Source organism: Narcine bancroftii, chromosome 3 (assembly GCF_036971445.1).
Source record: "Narcine bancroftii isolate sNarBan1 chromosome 3, sNarBan1.hap1, whole genome shotgun sequence".
NCBI classification, from domain to species: Eukaryota; Metazoa; Chordata; class Chondrichthyes; order Torpediniformes; family Narcinidae; genus Narcine; species Narcine bancroftii.
In genome coordinates this window covers 134,690,113-134,711,170 of record NC_091471.1, presented here as the reverse complement: position 1 = coordinate 134,711,170, position 21,058 = coordinate 134,690,113, and the positions used below count along the sequence as shown (strand labels likewise).

The window sequence follows — 21,058 nt, the reverse complement described above, 5'->3', positions numbered from 1 at the left end:
AATTGTGCTGCCATATCCACCCCCACCCCCTTCCAGTTCCCCGACTCTGGTCCCCTGGCTGCCTCCCCGACCACCTATCCCCACTTGCCGGATTGTGGAGCTTTCCGGATTTTAGATGTCCGGATAAAGGATCGCGTACCTGTATAGGGGCCACAGGACTCAGATTTACTGTTTTGGGGGGAAAACATGAAACCTTTTCCTTTAATTTAATACTGTTCTCCAACTTCTCTTGATAACCAGTTTTAGATTACACTTCCAGACAGGACTTTTTGTCTTACACAATTATGTATTATTTGTAAAGTATACATTAATTCTTTTAAAATGTTAGCCATTGTTCATTTTGTCTGTGGTGGTACACCACCGGCCTACTGCAGGGGGCAACCTATGTACCTGCAGGAGTGTAAGGGGACAGGACAACACCTGGCTGGCTGTCAATCAGTCGGTCTGAATGGATCAAGCCCCACCCAGTCGGGTGTCAATCACCCTCTGGGATACAAGCCTGCGCCGGCCTCACTCAAGAGTTGCTGCAGCCACTCTGTGGAAGTCTTTGTGGATTAAAGCCTGTTGTACAGTCTTTATCTTTATGTGTCTGATTCTGGCTAACAGTGCACCACAGAGTCATACCTTTTCAAATCTATTAATGCATACCTAAACATTTTTATAATTTGATTTATTAAAAAAAACCATGGTTTCAGATTGAAGCAAGTCGAGAATGAAAATTTTCAAATGAATGAATCACAGTTACAAATTTTAAAAATCTTTAGCCAATATTTGGCAATACGTCAATAAACTACTGCAATGATTTACTGTACAGTGGCTTGCAGAAAAAGTTGATTAATCATAGACTATACAGAAGTGCACTTTTTGCAGGTTTTCATCTTTGGTAAATCAAAATGTTTAAAAAACGCACCTGGGGGTGAAACAAGAATTTACCAGAATGCAATGCAACGCACACAGATTCTTCCGAGCTGATCTACAGAATAAAAGTTAGTGAAATAGTGAGGCACTCGCTATTTGACTCATAATAACAAGTTTATTGTCACATACATTGCACAATGTGCATATTCACCAAAATTCTCTTACTGCGAGCATGCAGTTCTCAATTTATTTTAATTTTTTTTTTTTTTTTTAAATCGCACCACAGAACATATAATTTTATTAGAAAGAGACAAATACAAAAAACAGTAGATAGAAATATTTACAACAAAAAAGAGACTGTAATAGTGCGGACAGTTCTCGTGTGGTTGGAGCAGTCCATGATCAATGTAACAGTACTAATTAAGCACACCCCAGAATTGCAGCTATTGGCAATGTTTAAGAGCAGCCACTAAACTTCATATTTCTTAAAAATCATTAAAGTCAAACACTTATTCTTGTCTTCAGAGTTCATTTGTATTTCATCCCACAATGATTTGATGCATTCTTTTCTTTTACCTTTAACACGGCTTCAAAGTTTGCCGGTGAGATTTTGGAAAAAATCAATCCATATCCTGCTGTTCAGTGCCCAATCTTCAAAATATCACATTACCTCAGCTAATGGGAATTGCTATCATACTTTTTATATGACTAATCTAAAAGCATGCAGAATGAATTGGAAAAAACATTCTGAATATCTTAATTTGGAATCTAACCATATTCTGCCATTTTTCAACATGTGTAAATAATTTCTAGATTTTACTAAATTTAGAACTTAGCAGAAATGAAAGGTGGAAATTAAAACAAGGACATTCATGGAGGAACCAAATCTAATATTTGAAGCTTGTGACTTCATCTTCACCTATCCAGCAATTCTATTGAGACAATGTTACTGAATTGGAGGCACCAAATGATTACAAAAATGATTTAAGAATTTATTTTGCAAGAAACAAGTGTCAAAAGTTGATAAGAATAACAGTCATTGACATAAAATGACTATGTTGTTGGTTACCTTTTACTTCCACCAGATACTGCATGGTGTGCTCAGTTTCTCCAGCATTTCTGTGTATTGCACTACAATCACAGAGTTGCACTCTTTCCTGTTTCAGCTGCTCCACTGCAAAATCTCTTCAAGGATTGATTTTTTTGAAGCTCTCCTCTTTTTGAAGCAAGTTCTGTGAACCCTCAGAATACACTGCCCTCCGCTCACGCAACTCCTCTTCTGTAATCCCTGTTGCTGTCAGGTTCTATGACCATGTGATCATCCAGGCCGTCTTCCACAGCCATGTCCAAGTCCTTCCTAGCTTCTTTCTTCAGCCCCAGTTTCATGCCACATGGTTTACAATGGTTTCCAGACCTTCCAGTGCAGCTCCCATAAGGATCTCCGATAACTGCGCTGCATTGCCTCTTCACTTCTCTCGCCGAATACATGCCCACCTCCAATGTGCAGATGCCAAAAAGCCCTTGCTCTCTCACTGAGATTTCCAGACCTCACTCACCATGACTTGCCACAAACCTCTCATATTTCATCCTCCACTTGACCAATGTGTTCAACCACCAGTTCCATATTTAACCACAATCCATCAAGGATTGAAAGCTGGCCTCCTAGCAACTGCCACCTCTGCACCCTCCAGTGTAAGTTTCTATCCCAGCCACCCTTGGGTCAAAGCCCCAATGCCTTAGACTCCCACCAGACCAACACCTCCTACACAAGTACTTATCCAAGTCATGACCATTCCTGTTTCTTCATCTAACTCCATCTCTAGTTCCCACTCCATCTTCTACCTCTTCAGCCTATTACCTTAGATGCCTCCAATGCTGGTTCCCTCTCAACTCCACTACTCCTTGCCTTTCCCTATTCCCTCACCATCTCCTAAATCTCAACACCCATCTACTTTTATTCCCCTCACTCCCCAAGACTCCCGACTCTTATTTTTGCCCAACTTCCCCAGAGTGGGAACTGGAGATGGAGTTAGATGATGCAGAAACAGGAATAGTCATGACTGGGGTAAGTACCTGTGTAGGAGGTGTTGGTCTGGTGGGAGTCTAAGGCATTGGGACTTTGACCCAAGGGTGACTGGGATAGAAACTTACACTGGAGGGTGCAGAGGTGGCAGTCACTAGGAGGCCAGCTTTCAATCCTTGATGGATCATGGATAAATATGGAACTGGTGGTTGAACACATTGGTCAAGTGGAGGATGAAATATGAGAGGTTTGTGGCAAGTCATGGTGAGTGAGGTCTGGAAATCTCAATGAGAGAGCAAGAGCTTTCTGCCTCAATCCACCACCTTCCCCCCTCTGATCTCCCAATGTAATGACAGTGATTGTGGTTGCAATGCCTTACTGTTTGATTATACTTGGCTGCTACCAGGGACTGAAACAGAGCAAGACACACAGTATGCAGATGTGTAAATTGAGACTTGCGGCCATAGTGCTCTTTACAACAACTTTAAAATAAATAATATTTTCCTTCATCCATGTGTTGTCTTAGAACTCACACTTACGAATACAAGATGAAACACCCAGCACTCCTCCCTGAAGGGCTAGAGTGCTAGTGACACACTTGACCTCTAGAGGGAGTCAAAGATGAGTCAGTTGCAGCTCCTGTTTGATTCAAAATGGATGCCTCCACAAGGTCTTGAGTCTATAGCTAATAATGTATAGTTGTTTTAAAAGAATCCAAGTTTCTTTATTACAATAAAAGAAATATCACATGGAACCAGGAATGCAAGAAGCACCAGGAGTGTGCAGATTGTGTATGTCAGTCGATATCAGCAGAGACATGGAGAGTGTAAAGCCTCTTGATGCAGTAAATTGGACTGGAAATGTCAACAACAAGTGGAAGCTGATCAAACAAAAATTCATGCTGTATCTGCAAGCTATTGGACTCCATAGCAAAACTGATGCACAGAAGATTGCACTGCTACTGACTGTGGAGGTGCCTCAAGCACTAGCAGTTTTCAACACATTTGTTTTTGCTGAGGCAGAAGACCAGAGCAAGTTTGACAAGGTTATTGAGATGTTTGATGAAGACTGTTCACCAAGAAAAATGAAATGTTCAAGAGGTACATGTTTTGATCATGCACACAGCTGCAGGGAGAGAACTTTGATACTTTTTTTAAAAAAAGGACATGAAATTAAAAAGCAACAACATGCATTTTGGGATCGCTACAAGTTTCAATGATCTGTGATCATACTGTATTCAGGATGGTTAAGAAAGTGAGAGGGTTACAATAGGCAGGGATGAGCATTTTAATAGCAGTAGTAGCAATAAACTAATAGACACAAGCAAAAATGGCAGTGAAAAGACTACAAAGCAAAGATACATTGGTAATCTTTGCTCATAAATTAACATTTTTGCTTCTGTGTTTATAAGACCAAAAGATATAGGCCCATGTTTAAATAATAAACGTTTAGCTCCAAGAGATTAAAAATAAATGTTTGAGATAGAAAAAAGGAAAACTGACAAAATCCAAACTTAAAAGCAAAACAAAGATGTACACATCGAGAAATAAAGGAGCAAAATGTACACATTCTATTGGATAGGAGTTCTTCCTTGTGCAAAAAAAAAACTCTAGGAATTATAGGTGACAAAAATAGATGTAGAAATAAGAAGAATAAGCAGCAGAGACAGAAAATGCAAAACATGCTGGTATGAATTCCAAAAGGTTAAGACATGCAGAAATCGTTTCTACCGGTTTGGCATAAAAATAAACCAAAAAAGGTGACTCATCCGTGGATAAGAAGGGAAATTAGAGACAGCATTAGGTCCAAATAGAGAGCATATCAATTGGCCTAAAAAAGTACCACGACCGAAGACTGGGAGCAGTTCAAGATGCACCAAAGGAGGACAAAGGGATTAATCAAGAGAGCAAAAATAAATTACAAAAGTAAGCTTGCAGCAAATATAAAAACCAACTGCAAAAGCTTTTATAAATATGTCAAGAGGAAAAGATTGGTGAAATCCAGAGTAGGTCCTTTGCAGTCGGAATCAGGGGAATATATAATGGGGAATAAGGAAATGGCAGACCAATTAAATTCTTACTTTAGTTCTGTTTTTACAAGAGAGGATACAAATAACCTCCCAAGGATGTTGGGAAACATAGAGACTAATGCAAGGGAGGAACTGAAAGAAATCAGTATCTCCAAGGACATGGTCTTAGGGAAATTGATGGGATTGAAGGCAGATAAATCCCAAGGGCCTGATAATCTACATCCTAGGGTACTCATGGAAGTGGCCATTCAGATAGCAGATGCTTTAAGAATTATTTTTCAGCACTCGATAGACTTAGGATCAGTAGCCATGGATTGGAGGGTAGCTAATGTTACCCCACTATTTAAAAAGGGGGGTAGAGAAAAAGTGGGGAATTATCGGCCGGTGAGCCTTACATCAGTAGTGGGCAAAATGATGGAATCCATTATTAAGGATGCAATAGCAGAGCATATGACTAGCAGAGAAGGGATCGGACGGAGTCAACATGGATTTACAAAAGGTAAATCATGCTTGACAAATCTATTGGAATTCTTTGAGATGGTGACAGGTAAAATAGATGGGGGAGAGCCAGTGGATGTGGTGTACTTGGACTTCCAAAAGGCGTTTGATAAGGTCCCGCATAAACGACTGGCTTCCAAAATCAAGGCTCATGGGATTGGGGGAAAAGTATTGATGTGGATTGAGAACCGGCTGGCAGGTAGAAGACAGAGAGTTGGGATAAATGGCTCATTTTCTGAGTGGCAGGCGGTGACCATTGAGGTGCCACAGGGATCTGTACTGTGACCCCAGCTGTTCACAATTTACATTAATGATCTGGATGAGGGGATTGGATGTAATATCTCCAAATTTGCAGATGACACTAAGCTAGGAGGGGTTGTGTGCATGGAAGAGGGGTTCAGGAAGCTCCAGTGTGATCTGGATAAATTGAGTGACTGGGCAGATACATGGCAAATGCACTACAATGTGGATAAATGTGAGGTTATCCACTTTGGTAATACAAACTGGAGGGCAAATTACTATTTGAATGGCAATAGATTAAGAGATGGGGAAGTGCAGAGAGACCTAGGGGTACTTGTACACCAGTCTCTGAAGGCGAGCATGCAGGTACAGCAGGCGGTTAAAAAGGCAAATGGTATGTTGGCCTTCATATCAAGAGGGTTTGAGTATAGGAACAAGGATACCTTACTGCAGCTGTACAGGGCCTTGGTGAGACCACACCTGGAGTATTGTGTGCAGTTTTGGTCACCTTATCTAAGGAAGGACGTTCTTGCAATGGAGGGAGTGCAGAGGCGATTCACCAGGCCGATACCTGGAATGGCAGGAATGACTTATGAGGAAAGATTGCGCAAATTGGGATTGTACTCGCTGGAGTTTAGGAGATTGAGAGGGGATCTCATAGAGACATATAAAATTCTGGCAGGACTGGACAGAATGGATGCAGATGGGATGTTTCCAATGATGGGAAAATCCAGAACCCGGGGCCATGGTTTGAGGATAATAGGCAAACCATTTAGGAGGAGATGAGGAGGAATTTCTTTACCCAGAGGGTGGTGAATCTGTGGAATTCATTGCCACAGAGGGCAGTAGAGGCAGGTTCATTAAATATATTTAAGAGGGAATTAGATATATTTCTTCAGTATAAGGGTATTAGAGGTTACGGAGAGAAGGCGGGGATGCGGTACTGAACTTTAAGATCAGCCATGATCTCGTTGAATGGCGGAGCAGGCTCGAAGGGTCGAATGACCTACTCCTGCTCCTATCTTCTATGTTTCTATGTAACCCAATGCATTCTTTGAAATGGTGCAATGGAGATGCAGAAAAGCTTGGAGATGCAGAAGGCTACTATTAAAAGGCACCACATAATAAATATGAAAAAGCTGTGACAAATAGCTGAATGGCAAACACATTGTTCAAAGCATACTTGCAAAAACCAGAAACAGGGGCAAAACATGGTCTATTTAAGATTGAAAGATAATAAAACATGACTCAATACAGAGGACAATTGTTACTCAATTAAAATTTTATACTAAGATAATCACATCAAGTTTTGGATTGAGAACCAAGTAGCTGTATAACATAATTTACAGACAATGCCAAAGTAATATTAATAACTAAGCATGATTAGCAACATTGGACAGGAAAAGATCAAAGGAATATTTTTTTTTAAATTGTGAATACCAGAGACCAAATGCTAGAAAGTAGGATTAGGTTAAGTAGTATCAAAATATAGTCATCTCAAATTATGCTCCATTCTCCAAGTTTAGAATTCCCAAATACTCCAAGTATTAAAAAAAAATGGCGACTTAATACCCTACTATTTAATAATAAAAAATTTTGACATTTTTTTTTAAAAACAAATTCCATGTTTCTTTGATGTCAACTCAATCCCAGATGTTTCAAATTTAGAGGTCTTAGACACTATGAAAATCAAATCATTTCTTATACAGCCATTAAAAAAAGGGCTAGGGAAGAAAGATTAGATTTCATTCTTCAGATTAAGTGAATTCATTTAAACTTTTCCCAAAATAGAGACTTTGCTATTCAGAAGAATTGAATTAAAATCAATTTGACCTTCTTTCTACACATCCAATTGAACAACGGATTTTAAGAACTAAAAGCCAATTATATATTCATGGAGAAAAGTCCAGTAAATTGTTGGCTAACCAAATGAAAGCCACATCGGCTAATAAGCAAAAAATAAACAACATTTTTAAAGATTTCTACACTAATTTATATTCCTCTGAATTTAATAATGAGAATGATATAATGAATGAAATTTTAGACCATTTTAAATATACCAATAATTTCTCAGGAAAGTAAAGAACATCTAGAAGCTCCAAATTCACAAGAAGAATTGCATAAAGCTGTATTTTCATTACAAACAAGTAAAGCTCTGGGGCCAGACTATTATCCAGTTGAGTTTTACAAATTTATTTTTTTTTTAACAATTAGTTCCACATCTAAATTTGATATTAAATGGTTCTTTCCGAGAAGCAAAATTACCCCCTTTTAATGAAGCATCTATTTCAGTGATCTTAAAAAGGCAAAGACTCAGACGATTGTGTATCTTATAGACTGATCCCTTTACTAACTATGGATGTTAAGATTTCATCTAAAGTTTTAGCATATTAATTGGAGAATGTCCTACAGGTTTCATTAAAAATAAATGTTCTTATTATAATATCCAGATTAGTGAATATCATGTATACACCTACTTATAATGATGAATGTATTTTATCCTTAGACGCTGAAAAAGCATTCAACAGTAGAATGGGAATATTTATTTGCCACCCTAGTAAAGTTTAATTTTAGCCCAGTTTTGGATAAAACTTTTATATACATCTCCAATGGGCTCAAATCATACCAATTCCTAGCAATCCAAGCTTTTTAAACATTGAGGCACAAGACAAGGCTGTCCTCTGAGACCATTACTTTTCGACTTGGTACCGCAACTTCTTGCTGTTGCACTGTGGGCAAATCCTGATTTTACTGGCTTGTTTAGAGGAATTACTGAACATAGGTTTTCTCTTTATGTGGATGGCATTTTATTGTTCATTTCCAACCCCAAGTTATCCATATCAAATATACTGTCATTACCTTCTCATTCTAGCAAATTTTTCTGGTTACCAGATCAATCTTCATAAGACTGAATTAGTACCACTGAAGGGTGCACCCTTCTAAATATCCATTCAAAATAGTGAATAAACTGTTCCTTTTCTTGGGAAGATAGAAAGAGACCTAGGGAAATGGAGAGACTTACCAATTACTTTGGTGGGAAGCATTAACTGCATCAAAATGAAAATGATGCCAAGAGTGCAATACCTTTTTCCAATCGCTGCCTATTTTGTTACCTAAAAACTTTTTAAAGCTACTAACCAATTATATTAGTCAGTTCATATAGAATAATGGTACAAGGAATTGCATTCGAAAAACTGACATGGGATTATGGGCTGGGAGGACTTAGACTTCCAGATTTCAAAAAAAATTATTACCCAGCTAAGCAGGCTAGATTTCTCGCAGCCTTCTTCACTGAAGACAACCCCCTGTCTTGGCTTCAAATGGGAATGTACTCAATGGAGGAGGGGGAAGCAAAGAACTTTATCTATAAATGGAGTTTCAAATCACTAAAGAAAAAGACTGAACCCCATTCAAATATATATGATTAGAACATGGGAAGAACTTAATGAATGCATAGGAAAAATGTAGGGATATCAGTAAAAGCACCGTTGTGTAAAAATGTGTTATTGCCTATGAACATGGGCAATAGAATATTAAATTTGTGGTATGACAAAGGTATAAGATATATTAAGGACTGTTACATGGAAGAAACTAGTGTCTTTTGAACAATTAAAACAAATATACGGAGTGGCCAATGGGATCATCTGTTTTCTCCAGTTTAGATTGTTTTTAAGAGAAAGATGGAGACCAACGTTGACCCCACCTGAAGTTAGTGAAACTGAATGAACAGTCTGGATGGGGAATACATCCAAATTTATAACAAAAATGTACTATGCTCTCTAGAGTGAAAATGCAAAACTGGGTTGCAGAGATCAAGGGATTTGGACTTGGGTGTGGTGATTTCAGAAAGAACTTGGTCAGATTGGTGCAAGGACAGCATGACTTCAATTATAAATGCAAGATTGGACTGGTTCAGCATAATTTATTTTATATACACAAATTATATCTTACCCCACAAAAGTTACACAGATCAAACGCCTAAATTTCAAAGATGTGTTTCAGATGTGGGACTGAGACTGGAATGGGTCTACAAGCCACGTGGTCGTGTGTGAAAGTGAGGCCATTTTGACAAGAAATCACAGAAAAATTAACCAGGATAACAGAAGTGACTTTCATGGGCGATCCAGAGCTGTATCTATTAAGTAATTTCATGGAAATAAGTGACAAATTGACCAAATATCAAATCTCATTTTAAAAAATAGTACTGATGGTAGCAAACAAAGTATCGCAATCACTTGAAAGTCCAATTCCCCTATACTTATGGCACAATGAACTGCGGAAATCTACAACTGTATACCTATGGGGGGGGGGGGGGGGGTGGATATCACAACTTTAAGAATAAATATGACACTTTTGTAAAGGTCTGGCTGTCATACCTGAACCATATAGGGGCCCAGATACAGTAATAAAAAGGAACAAAGGTATAAAATTGTTATATATATAAAAATGTAATTTCCCCAACTGTACTCAATATACTTAAAATATATGCAAGCCCTGACAGTGAATGGATCTGTTTTATGGAGGGGGGAGAAGGGAGGGACCGTTTTTGTTTGTTGTGTTTGTGAGAAAAAGTTTAATACATTATATATTTAATTGTCACTATGTATAATTTTTGGAAAAACAAAAATATTCAAAAATAGTGAATGAACAAATAATTGGGTATTATCATAACTAAGAATTTAAAAATTCCAAGAAAACTGCACTTTTAGAATAGCAAATCAATTATTTCAGGACGTTCACCACTCTCATTGTGTGATTGGCAGTATTAATTCAGTTAAAATGAATATTCTACCAAGTTTTATAACTCTTTCAATCACTGCCAATATTTATTCCTAAGTCCTTTTTTAAAAAAAAAACAATTTCAAATTAATTATTATCTCCTATATATGGCAAATAAGAAACCTAGATTAAACAAAAGGTATCTTCAAAACACTAGAAATAATGGTGGATTAGCCCTACATAATTTTCATTTTTATTACTGGGCTATAAACACAAGAAATATGGTACTATTGTTGCAATGTGAAAAGACGGATGAATATTCTAATTTGATTGAGATGGAGTTGAAGTCCCTCAGAAATACCTCCCTATGGGTGGTATTGGGACATCTTTATCGATCTCTATTCAAAAATTAACTAAGAATTTGATAATGACACAGATTTAAGATCTGGAATCAACTCAGAAAATGTTTTGGAACTTACAGGATTTATAGTTACAAATCCTATAATATCTAATTATTTATTTCAACCAGCTATTATAGATGCTGGTTTTCAAGAATTGGATTTTTTTTGGTATTAATAGTTTTAAAGATCTTTTTATACAACAACATTTTGCATCGCTTCAACCATTGGGGATGATATTTAACCTATCAAATGGACATTATTTCAGATACTATTAAATTCAACATTTTGTTCACTCTAAGCTTTTAACATATCCTACACTTCTTGACCTAAATTTTATTGATGAATTCTTCGAGTTACAATTTACTCATAGCTATGATATCTGCTTTATACTATAAACTATTGAATTGGAAACTAATTTCTTTAAGTGGAATTAAAACTGAATGGGAGAATGATCTGAATATCTCTCTTTCTCTGAAGAATGGGCTTCAATTGTAGGCCTTATTTTATGATTCATTATTGTGCACTAGGTAGAGTCTCATTCAATTCAAAGTGCTATATCATGTCTATTTCTCCAAAGTCAAACTTGCTCGAATTTATTTTGATATTAGTTCATTTTGTCACAAATGTAAAATATTAATTGCCTCTTTGTTACACGTGTTTTGGACTTGCTCTAATTTGCAAGAACTTTTTCTACCATATTTAGGATCACTTTAGATCCATGTCTTCTAATTGAACTGTTTGGTTTTTCTAAAGATTAAATATTTTATCTTCTATTCAAAGACAGGTTCTAGCATTCTCCACTTTATTAGTAAGAGCAGCCATTCTGTTAAAATAGGAAGATGAGTTCCCACCTACACATAATCAATGGTTATTAGATATTACGTCCTTTTTAAATCTGAAGAAAATTATGCATAATAACACGAAAGTCAAGATTTCTTTTGACAAGCCCATTTCTAGCTCACTCCCATAATTTGACTAATTAGGTGAGATGATGAATGTCGTTGGCCGTGCTTGTTTGGATCCACTGAGGCCGCTTGTTCAGATTTAACACTACATACAATATGAATTTTAACCTTGATTATTTCTTTTTTCTTTTCATTTTTCTTTTTTACCTCTTACAATATTATATGTATTATAATTTATTAGGTTTAGAATTAAGTAGTATTGCTACTGTACCATATGTTATTATTTGTAAATCTACAAAAGTTTCATTGCAATTGATTTACTGCTTTTTTTGTTTTTCTAATAAAACTCAATAAAAAAATAATTTTAAAGGTGAAGTAGCTCTTTTGCCATGAAGATCCAAACCGTCACCTCCGAGGCTCAATTTTTCTGCGATTCCACAATCTGTACTGGTAATACTGTGCAAGGTTGTGGAAACCATGTAATAAAATTTAAATGGATGTAGTGGTAAAATTATAGAGATTTACAAGTATGATACCAGAACAGAGACTGCAAGTGTCAGGAAAGCATCAAAGGCAGAAAGATTCATTTTTCAAAAGGAGAGAACTTAGAGGATCTGAGAGTTCTAATCATTCTAAATGTGAAAATAGTACACTTCTAAAATTGATATTTTTATGATATAGAACTCTCAGTGTGATAAAGAAAAATAGCTGAGGTTTTAAAAATTAACATTCTGTGTCATTATATTCCATTCAATGTCCCATAATAATCAATTCTTGGCATTTATGTCAATTATGCTTTTTATATACACCTTTCATTCCGGGTCATTTTGTCCTTTTTAATGAAACGCCTGCTGTCTAAAAATCACTGAGACAGAATGGGAAGGGATTAGGAATTCCAGTCCCTGTTTATTTCTCAACCCCCTCCCCCTTCCCCGGCAGCAAACTTTTATATTTACAGGTAAGCTTTTATAACTTGGAGAAAACATGCAAGTAGGACAAAAGGAAAAAAATCTTTTTAACAATACCACTGTCCTGCTCTCTCCTGACGACACACTGTCCAAATCTGTTGCTGTGGGCTGCTCATGGAGAGGGGTGAAGGCAATCACAAAGTGAGGCTGGGTCCAGCACCAACCCGGGAAGGTATCACTGATTTAACACTAGGTCTGCCAGATTGAGCATATTATACAGCATATTCAAAACACCATCCCCCACACTGATCCCACTACCCTGTTGTCAGCTGTCCCCAGATGACTCTTGTGCTGTGAGCAAGCTGGTCTGTAGGTATGTCCTTAGTTTGAATATTCTGAAGCCACCACCCCACTCTGCTCCCCTCCCCCCGCACCCTGACAGCCCGTCACCAATACTGAATGATAGATAGTGGTGATTAGTAAGGAATTACTTAAAGTGGTATGTAAATGGAAATAAGTTTGAAATCCCTTCTTTCGATCAATACTTGTAGTAGATTTTCCCATGAACTTTTATAAATTTTGCGCTTATGTTTTATTAAATTGTGTGTTTTTCCCATGCTCTTATAATTTGTGCACTCATGTTTTATTCCCACTACAATTTTCCCACACTCTTCTATTCATTGTTGTGTTAATAAAAGTAACATTTAATAGCAAACCCTTGTGTCCAGACTCGTCTCTCTTGAACCTGATACTTTCACAACACAACAATGAACCATACAGTGCAGGGTCTGACAGTGTTACTCTCAACGTTAATCACCATTATCACCCTCATTTCAACCTTGCATACAAGATCGAAGGAATATCTTTGAGCCATTTTTTGGGAAAAAAAGTGGGTCAAAGATCCGTCAAACAGAGTACGTTATACACAATACTAGACGCCAACACTGTGTAAAAAAATAAACGGACCTCAAACGATGCTGGCTTTGATCATTTCAGTTTAAACGACCAAAGCCGGCTTAATGGCAGGTCTTCCTTACAGAAATATCGTGGAATTTGTGTTTAAAAAACCATTCAGACTTTCACTTTCTAATACTGTATAGGTGACAAAAATGATCAATGGTAAGAGCAGTTGCAACAAAGGAACCAATAAATTTTGAGTTAAATAATGAATTTGGAGGGTGGTCATGTAATTAGAAAATTAATTTAAGCATTGTAAAGTAGAACCAAAGTAACATTTAAAGAACAATTTACAAACAGTGCAAGTGCTCCTCAAGGCTGTATCCTTGGCTCAACCACATTAAAATATCTCACTATCCTTTGTTATATCAAAAGGTCAAAAGCAGAGACATTCACTTTTAAATGATCATATCCACATGCAATTCAGTTACCCAAAAAGTGTGTGCTTTTATTCTACAATACCCAGATCTCACACAAACTGAATCTGATACATAGCCAGCAACATTCATACCATTAGTACCAGCCATGAGAATCTCCACAACAAAAATCAAACCACCTTCCATTGGTATTTGAAAGCACTACCATTAATATCCTGGGATAAGCCACCCACTATGTGAAATTTTACTGGACCAGACATTCAAATGCAATGCCTATAAATGGTGATCAGAGACTAGATATCCTGACTTTGCACCATCTTTCCCCACCCAACCCTCCTCCACTGATGATCAGTTGCTACAAAAACATCTACAAGATTTAATGTCAACTAAACAAAGACTTCTTTGACCCTGCCTTCCAAGCCTATGACAACTACCATCTGTTAAGACCAGGATGACAAACAAATGCATCAAACCACAACTTCTCATCCAAGCTACGCATAATCTGACTAAGAAATATACTGATTCATCACAAAATATAATTCAACAGGGGAACAAAGTGAGGGGAGAACAAAAAGACAGGTTATCTACAACAGGGCATGCAGCCTAAGTTAGTACATCTGAATGAACTTTTTCCGGTGATATTTATGTCTCTGTGATAGGTATTTCATATAAAATGCAAAACCGTGATTACTGACTTAACATTTTATTTACATCTTAGCCATCTAGATTCCAACATTTCAGAAAACCAACATCTACAATGTAAAAAAAAAAAATCACAATTCTTAAAATGTGGTTAAATATTTTTGCGGCATTAGTCTAACTTTCAAATCAATCAACATTCTTAACCATTAGATATTATGGATGCTAGAGTTTCTGAAATGTTGGTAGTTTGCACAAATGTATTGCTGTCTGTGGAAAAAATATGCATGGACTGATCAGCTTCCACGCAGAAACACACCGGAATCACTATTTCCAATCATTAAATTAAAATTAGGGAGGAATGATGTGGGTACGTGCGCCCATACAGAATGGACTAATTTATAATCCCAACACTTTTTAGGAAAAGGAAAACATACCAAAACAGTTTCTACGTGTATATACAAGATGAACAGCAGATCTGGTCTGTAAATATCTATTTTGCTCCAGATACCACTATCTGTGGTTTCTAGTGTAACAAATCATATTTAATTGACAAAAAAAAACACTTTGGATTGTGAAGTGTGCTAAATGAGTTCAAGTTCTTTATCAGTTTCATGAAAATTAAAAACCTTCAGATTTGTTTAGTTAAAACTTTAAAACAAACCCACCCCCCGCCCCACCCCCGAAACACATTTCTCCTATAAGGTGAAAAAGTTCCCTGCCCTTTAAACAAATACATCTGGTTTTGTGATTTCTTTACTGGGCCTCCTCCCTTCTGAATAGTTTTTTGGCAAACACCACATAATTGGAAGACATTTGGTTGAAAATTATAAAATTATCTACTCAGCAGGATTCAGAGTTTGAAGCAAACTTTGCTATAGGTATGTGATAATAAATGTGCCAAAATGATTTTTATTATTCCACTTTGTTAATGCCTAATAAGAGAGCACCTGCTTCATTGCATCAGTTTATACATTTACAAGAAAACAACAGTGAATAATGTATTCAGTCTACCACAACAGCCTTGGTTAGTTTATTTGTACGGCTTTCTGAACACCATTTGTGAGTGGGATGATGAGACATTCTTGTTTTTTTTTTTAAAAACAGCTGCTGTGAGGTAATCTAGACAAAGGTGACTGTCACTCTCAAGAGAGTAGTCTTGCTGAAATACCATTTCATAGCATTGAACTACAACTAGCACAGACTTGAGCCCTTTTCCCCTGCGATCCCAGTTAATTGGCCGTGTAGTGTTCCGGGATAGAAGCCATTTGTGCTGTTTCAACTGGGCCACCTTTAACCAGGACACTGACTGCTTTTCCACTGAACACAACTCATCCCCAGGGATCAGAGAGTCTACCTTTGAATGGAATGGATGGAAATTGCCCCTTTTCCACTGACTTAATCAGCTGATGCCAGGGAATCAGCTGATGCCAGGGATAGGAGTAGGGATAAAAGTGTCAACCCCTGTCATGATTTGACATCATTTGATGTTGGCATGCTGATCGTTTTCCTTTTCCACTGGACCCTTCATCGGTTAATCCCGCATTAATTCCTGGGAAAAGGTGCCCATGGAAAAGTAGCTTTTAATTAATGGCTATGTTATTTTAATGTGACCGCACCAAAGGGACACAATTTTGTATACGATTCCAAAGCCCAGCAACTGATGAAAACTACTTTTAATACATATTTATTTCTGTTTGCATTGTGTTACAATTGATTCAATGCTGCTTAATCACCATACTGTAACTGGACTTGTTCGTAGTTAGAGCTTTACACGTCTAAAATTGATTTCCAAGTAACTGCTATTCATTTCCTGGCCACTGCTAAAGTAAACTTAATGAATTTTAATTGATATTTCAACAGCCTCATTTTAAGTCTTATGTCTTCTAAATTCCCCAATAAAAATAATTCAGGTACTTGAGGGAATGTGACATCATATACTTATCAAAATTTCCACCTCGTACAGATGGTTAATACTTGTAAATAGGCAGCAGTGAGGATACTATCTGGGGATAAAGAATCCAAATGAAACAATAGTGGGTGATGAAATGCAGTAATTGGTGATGAACAATGAAATCACCATACAGTGGGCTGTTTCCCGACAGTATTCCTTGAAAGGATTAGTATCAAGCAGGAGCTGCTCAATATGCAATCTCACAAGGCCCTACTGCCTGTCAAATGCCAGTGAAGGTGGTGACCCCAGCAGACCAGGACCAAAACCTCTCCTCTCCCTCATCGTGGAAGCCACGTCCCGGTACCAACTCCATCACCCACCAACTTCCCGCACTTTTTGCGCACCCCTACCATGCATGTGATGAGTGCTGATGTCAATCACGGAACCAGCAACATCGGTGTGTCCATTTTGAGTGGCTTGTCATTTTGAGTTGGCAATGGTCATTCAAAGCCAGTCTGGTCATCATGAAAACTACTTTCCTCCTGATACAGGCCTGCAATGAAAATCTACGAAGATTAATAATTTATCATATATATTTTTAATTGATATTTTTACAATACAAATATGAAATGTGCTACAGGACTAGGAAAAAAATTACAATAATGGTCATAAGTACAAATTTAGAACAATAGCATAATCACTGACACAACAAAACATAAAAGAATATTAAGGGCAGCCACTCTTCCTCAGCTTTGGAATTCAGCAATTTAATCCACATTTTGACCAGGAGATCCTGGTGAGACTCAAAATGGGCATAAATTGGCACAACAGCAAATCTTGATGGTTCTGTTCATGACACCCACATTTAATAACAGAAAGTATAGTTATTGAAAATTTATTTGTATCACATCTTCAGAGAAACCCAATGGTGTATTCCAGCCCTACAATAGTCATCTTGAAAGTGACAGTTCCGTGAGTACTTTGAGATCAGTTTTAGGGCAAGCCGTTGTTAACAACCTACTGAGTGTAGCACTTGTTACTTCAAACATCTAATTAAAACTACAAAATGATTTTGAAAATATTTAATACAGCCATTTTCAAAGGTTACAGGACATTTTTGGACACGGCTACAGGATTCAAAACTAGTGGCCTGCTCCTTGCTTGTCCATCTCCCTTGCTGGATGCTTAGCAACTGACAAACAGCAGATAGCCTGGCTTTTTCCACCTGAAAAAATGCAGATGATCAACCTCAATGGTAGTGACTGGGAATCGTCAGGTCTAAGACAACCTGGCTTCTCAGCTCTACCCCCTTGTTCCAAACTCTGTTTTATTAAATGCATGGCCACCAGATTCATACAGTTGAGAAATTCAAATTCCTAATTCTACATATTATACAGAAAATATTAAAAATAGTGAATGAATTGTATCAGGCACAGACAATGCATTTTTAACAACAGCATTTTCTTTGTTAATGACTAATGTAGCTTTAAAGAATGATCTCATTTCATTGGAACAAACTATTAGCCAGCTGCAACAATGCTTCTGAAGGATCTGTTATTACTCATCCTAATACCATGATCAACACTGACTCAATTCAAATGGAAATCTGTGGGAACACCACCAAGCCACCGGGGCACCAATAAATAGCGGTCCCAATACTTTTGTTTCGAGATAATCAACACAATAATTCAATTATACTTTCAAAATATTTTCATAACTACAGACAAATGGTAAGTAAAAAAAAAAGATATCCAATTAGTTCTTTGGCTGTGACTTTAAATAATCATGTATTGTTTAAACTTTAACTTAATCCTGCAAAGGAATGCCACTTTTGGAGCAGATGGAATTACAGCAGAACTAATGGCCATGAAAGCCTGCTTCAGTGAAATCACCATGGGAACAGGCCTTTCAGTCCATCGTGTCTATGCAGATCACCTAAAATAAAATAAGATCTCAGCTACTTGCGCAAGATGCACGTTTCCCTATTCTCTGCACATTCATTATAGACCTCTTAAATGGTGTAAATGTATCTTAACTGCTTCCATGGTTACTCCTCACAGCCCAATCCAGTACCCAACCACTGAAAGAAAAACCTGCCCTACACATCTCCCCTCACACCAAACACACGTCCTTTGGTATGTGATATTTATTCTATCAGGGTCACTCAGAATTTTATGAACTTCTCTCCAGTCTCCCCTCAGCCTCCAGAGAATCAAGCCAGTTTTGTCCTGTAGTTCATGCACTCTAATCCAGGCAGCAGCATTCTGGTAATATTTCCCCCCCCCCCCCCCCCCCCAAGGCTGACACATTCTTTCCATAAATGGAGTAACCAGAATTCCTTATGTGACACCAAATGCACTCTTTTCAATGATTGATATTGCTGCAACATGATTTCCTGACACTTTCAGACCCTGAAGGTCTGGATCATTGGAGCTTCGAGATGACTGCAGCATCAGCTCCAGTCTGGATCATTGGAGCTTCGAGATGACTGCAGCATCAGCTCCAGTCTGGATTATTGGAGCTACGAGATGACTGCAGCATCAGCTCCAGTCTGGATCATTGGAGCTACGAGATGACTGCAGCATCAGCTCCAGCATGACCTTGGGGTTTAAACAAGAAAATCTTTGAGAACGATGCAAGCTCATAAGGCTGGTTAAAAACAAAGTACATGATCCTCTATTGATGGATTAAAAATCCACACAACATGCATGATGTAAGAACACTGAAAATAAATCCCAGCGAACTCAACCACATGCTTAGAGAAGTCATGCAAATTGGGCTTCCTAATAATTTTAGAGGAGAATAATGAAAAGGTGGCAAGGACCACTAGGTAGAATAGTAAAGTACCTTATCAGAACTCTTCAGCTATATCAATGAGGAATCCCAATACTGGCATACCAAGCTTCCCCCATCTGCACACACCACTATAATTCATCATCACATCCTTGCATCTCCACTCACAATCTCATTCAAGCTCCAATCACTTCAATCAAGTGATTGATCTATATAGTCATTAACAAGATATTGGAAATTGTTTGCACTTTTGAGAATACCAAAGCTAGGTAAATCTGTAATGAATAATGGAGTAATGTACACAGATGAGATTGTGATTGGACACAAATGCCTATAGAGTGATGACACAGTGATAAATTCAATAAGATTTATTCTGACTCTCTCCTCTTTAAGCTCAAAAGGGTCACAATGGCCATTTGAAGTATGGTTAAATATATAGGTGACTACATATTGGTTAGAACAGTGGTTCTCAACCTTTTTCCACTCACATGCCAGTAAGTAATCCGTAAGCCATAGGTGCTCTGTGATTAGTAAGGGATTGCTTATGGAGGGATGTGAGTGGGAAGGGAAGGTTGAGAATCACTGCTCTAGATCCAATTATTACTGAAATATTTTGCTTGAGAAAAATTGTCATTGGCCCATTTCCTTTGGAGTTATGAAACCATGGGCATAACGAGTCAATTAGGTATGATAAAAACAGGGGTTTTCAAACTTTCTTTCCATCCATATACCAGCTTAAACAATCCCTTGCTGATCACAGAGCATCTATGGGATAGAGAATACTTAAAGTGGTATGTGAATGGAAAGAAAAAGTTATGAACCAGTGGATTAGAATAAGGTTAATTGGATGCCTAAATCTGTGATGCCCCTATGAACAGAACTCAAATTAGATTGATGCACTGTATATATCTGATCTATGTATTTTGTTTGTATGCTCACATAATATGACTGCATATGGAAATAGAAGTGGTTTTAAAAAAGCAGATTAAATAAAATTGAGAGTACACAGCTCACTTCCAAAAGATTTGTTTTTAATTCATCCAGAAAACCACAAGAAACATGAAATTATGTAGAATTATTTCACCACCAAGGTCTTCTGTAACAATCATTTTGTTCAGACCTTCAGATATTAATGTTAACCATTTCAAACAAAATGATAAAATAATGGCATTCCTAATTTTTTTAAAAATTTAAATCAAAAGAATCTAGTGTTCAACATTTGGCAAAAAGCTCAGAGAATAAGAGGTCAATAGTTGCATGGATAAAAAAAATTGGATAAGGGACAAGAAAGAGTAGTATTGAACTAAAGAGTTGTGTATCATGATGTTCTTCAGAATTCAGACCACCAATTTTCTTTCTGAATATTAATGAGTTGGTTTTCAAATTTCAAGATTCCTTTTTACAATATTCAAGATTCCTTTAGTGTCATGTAATAATACAGAAAATATAGCATGACAAAATTTCATTTTGCTTGCTATAAGGTAGAGTCACCATCCGTATTGTCCACCACCCCTTACAGTGAGGTAGAAAGAGTAGCAAAAGAGTCCCATCAGAGACACTAATAGTCTGTGGATTCACCTCCAGCACTCTCCACAGCTTCTGCAACCCCGCAGATCCCACTGTTTGATAAGATTGGCAACCCAAGCTCCAAATTCAAAGCACCAACACTATCAGGACGCCTTCAGCAACCTCGAACCCTTGTTTCACAAGTCCCTCAGCTGCAAGTAACTAGATGCTGAGCCCCTTGCTGGTCTGCTGCTGTGGTCACCATCCTGTAGGATCCTACAGCCAACTGAGCTCCTTGCTGGTCCACTGCT

At 37.5% G+C, this 21,058-nt stretch overlaps 1 protein-coding gene across 3 annotated transcripts in view; it reads right to left on the bottom strand.

Moving 5' to 3' along the window:
• Positions 1-21,058, bottom strand: part of fgf2 (fibroblast growth factor 2) — an 84,444-nt gene that overhangs the window by 17,894 nt on the left and 45,492 nt on the right. The window contains exon 3 of one of the 3 annotated variants that reach the window (XM_069925220.1): positions 16,859-17,001. The exons of the other annotated variants lie outside the window; for them this stretch is intronic. Within the exon in view, the coding sequence (XP_069781321.1) occupies positions 16,882-17,001 (120 nt within the window). The 3' untranslated portion in view covers positions 16,859-16,881. The remainder of the gene's footprint in view (positions 1-16,858; positions 17,002-21,058) is intronic. 3 annotated transcript variants of the gene reach the window in all.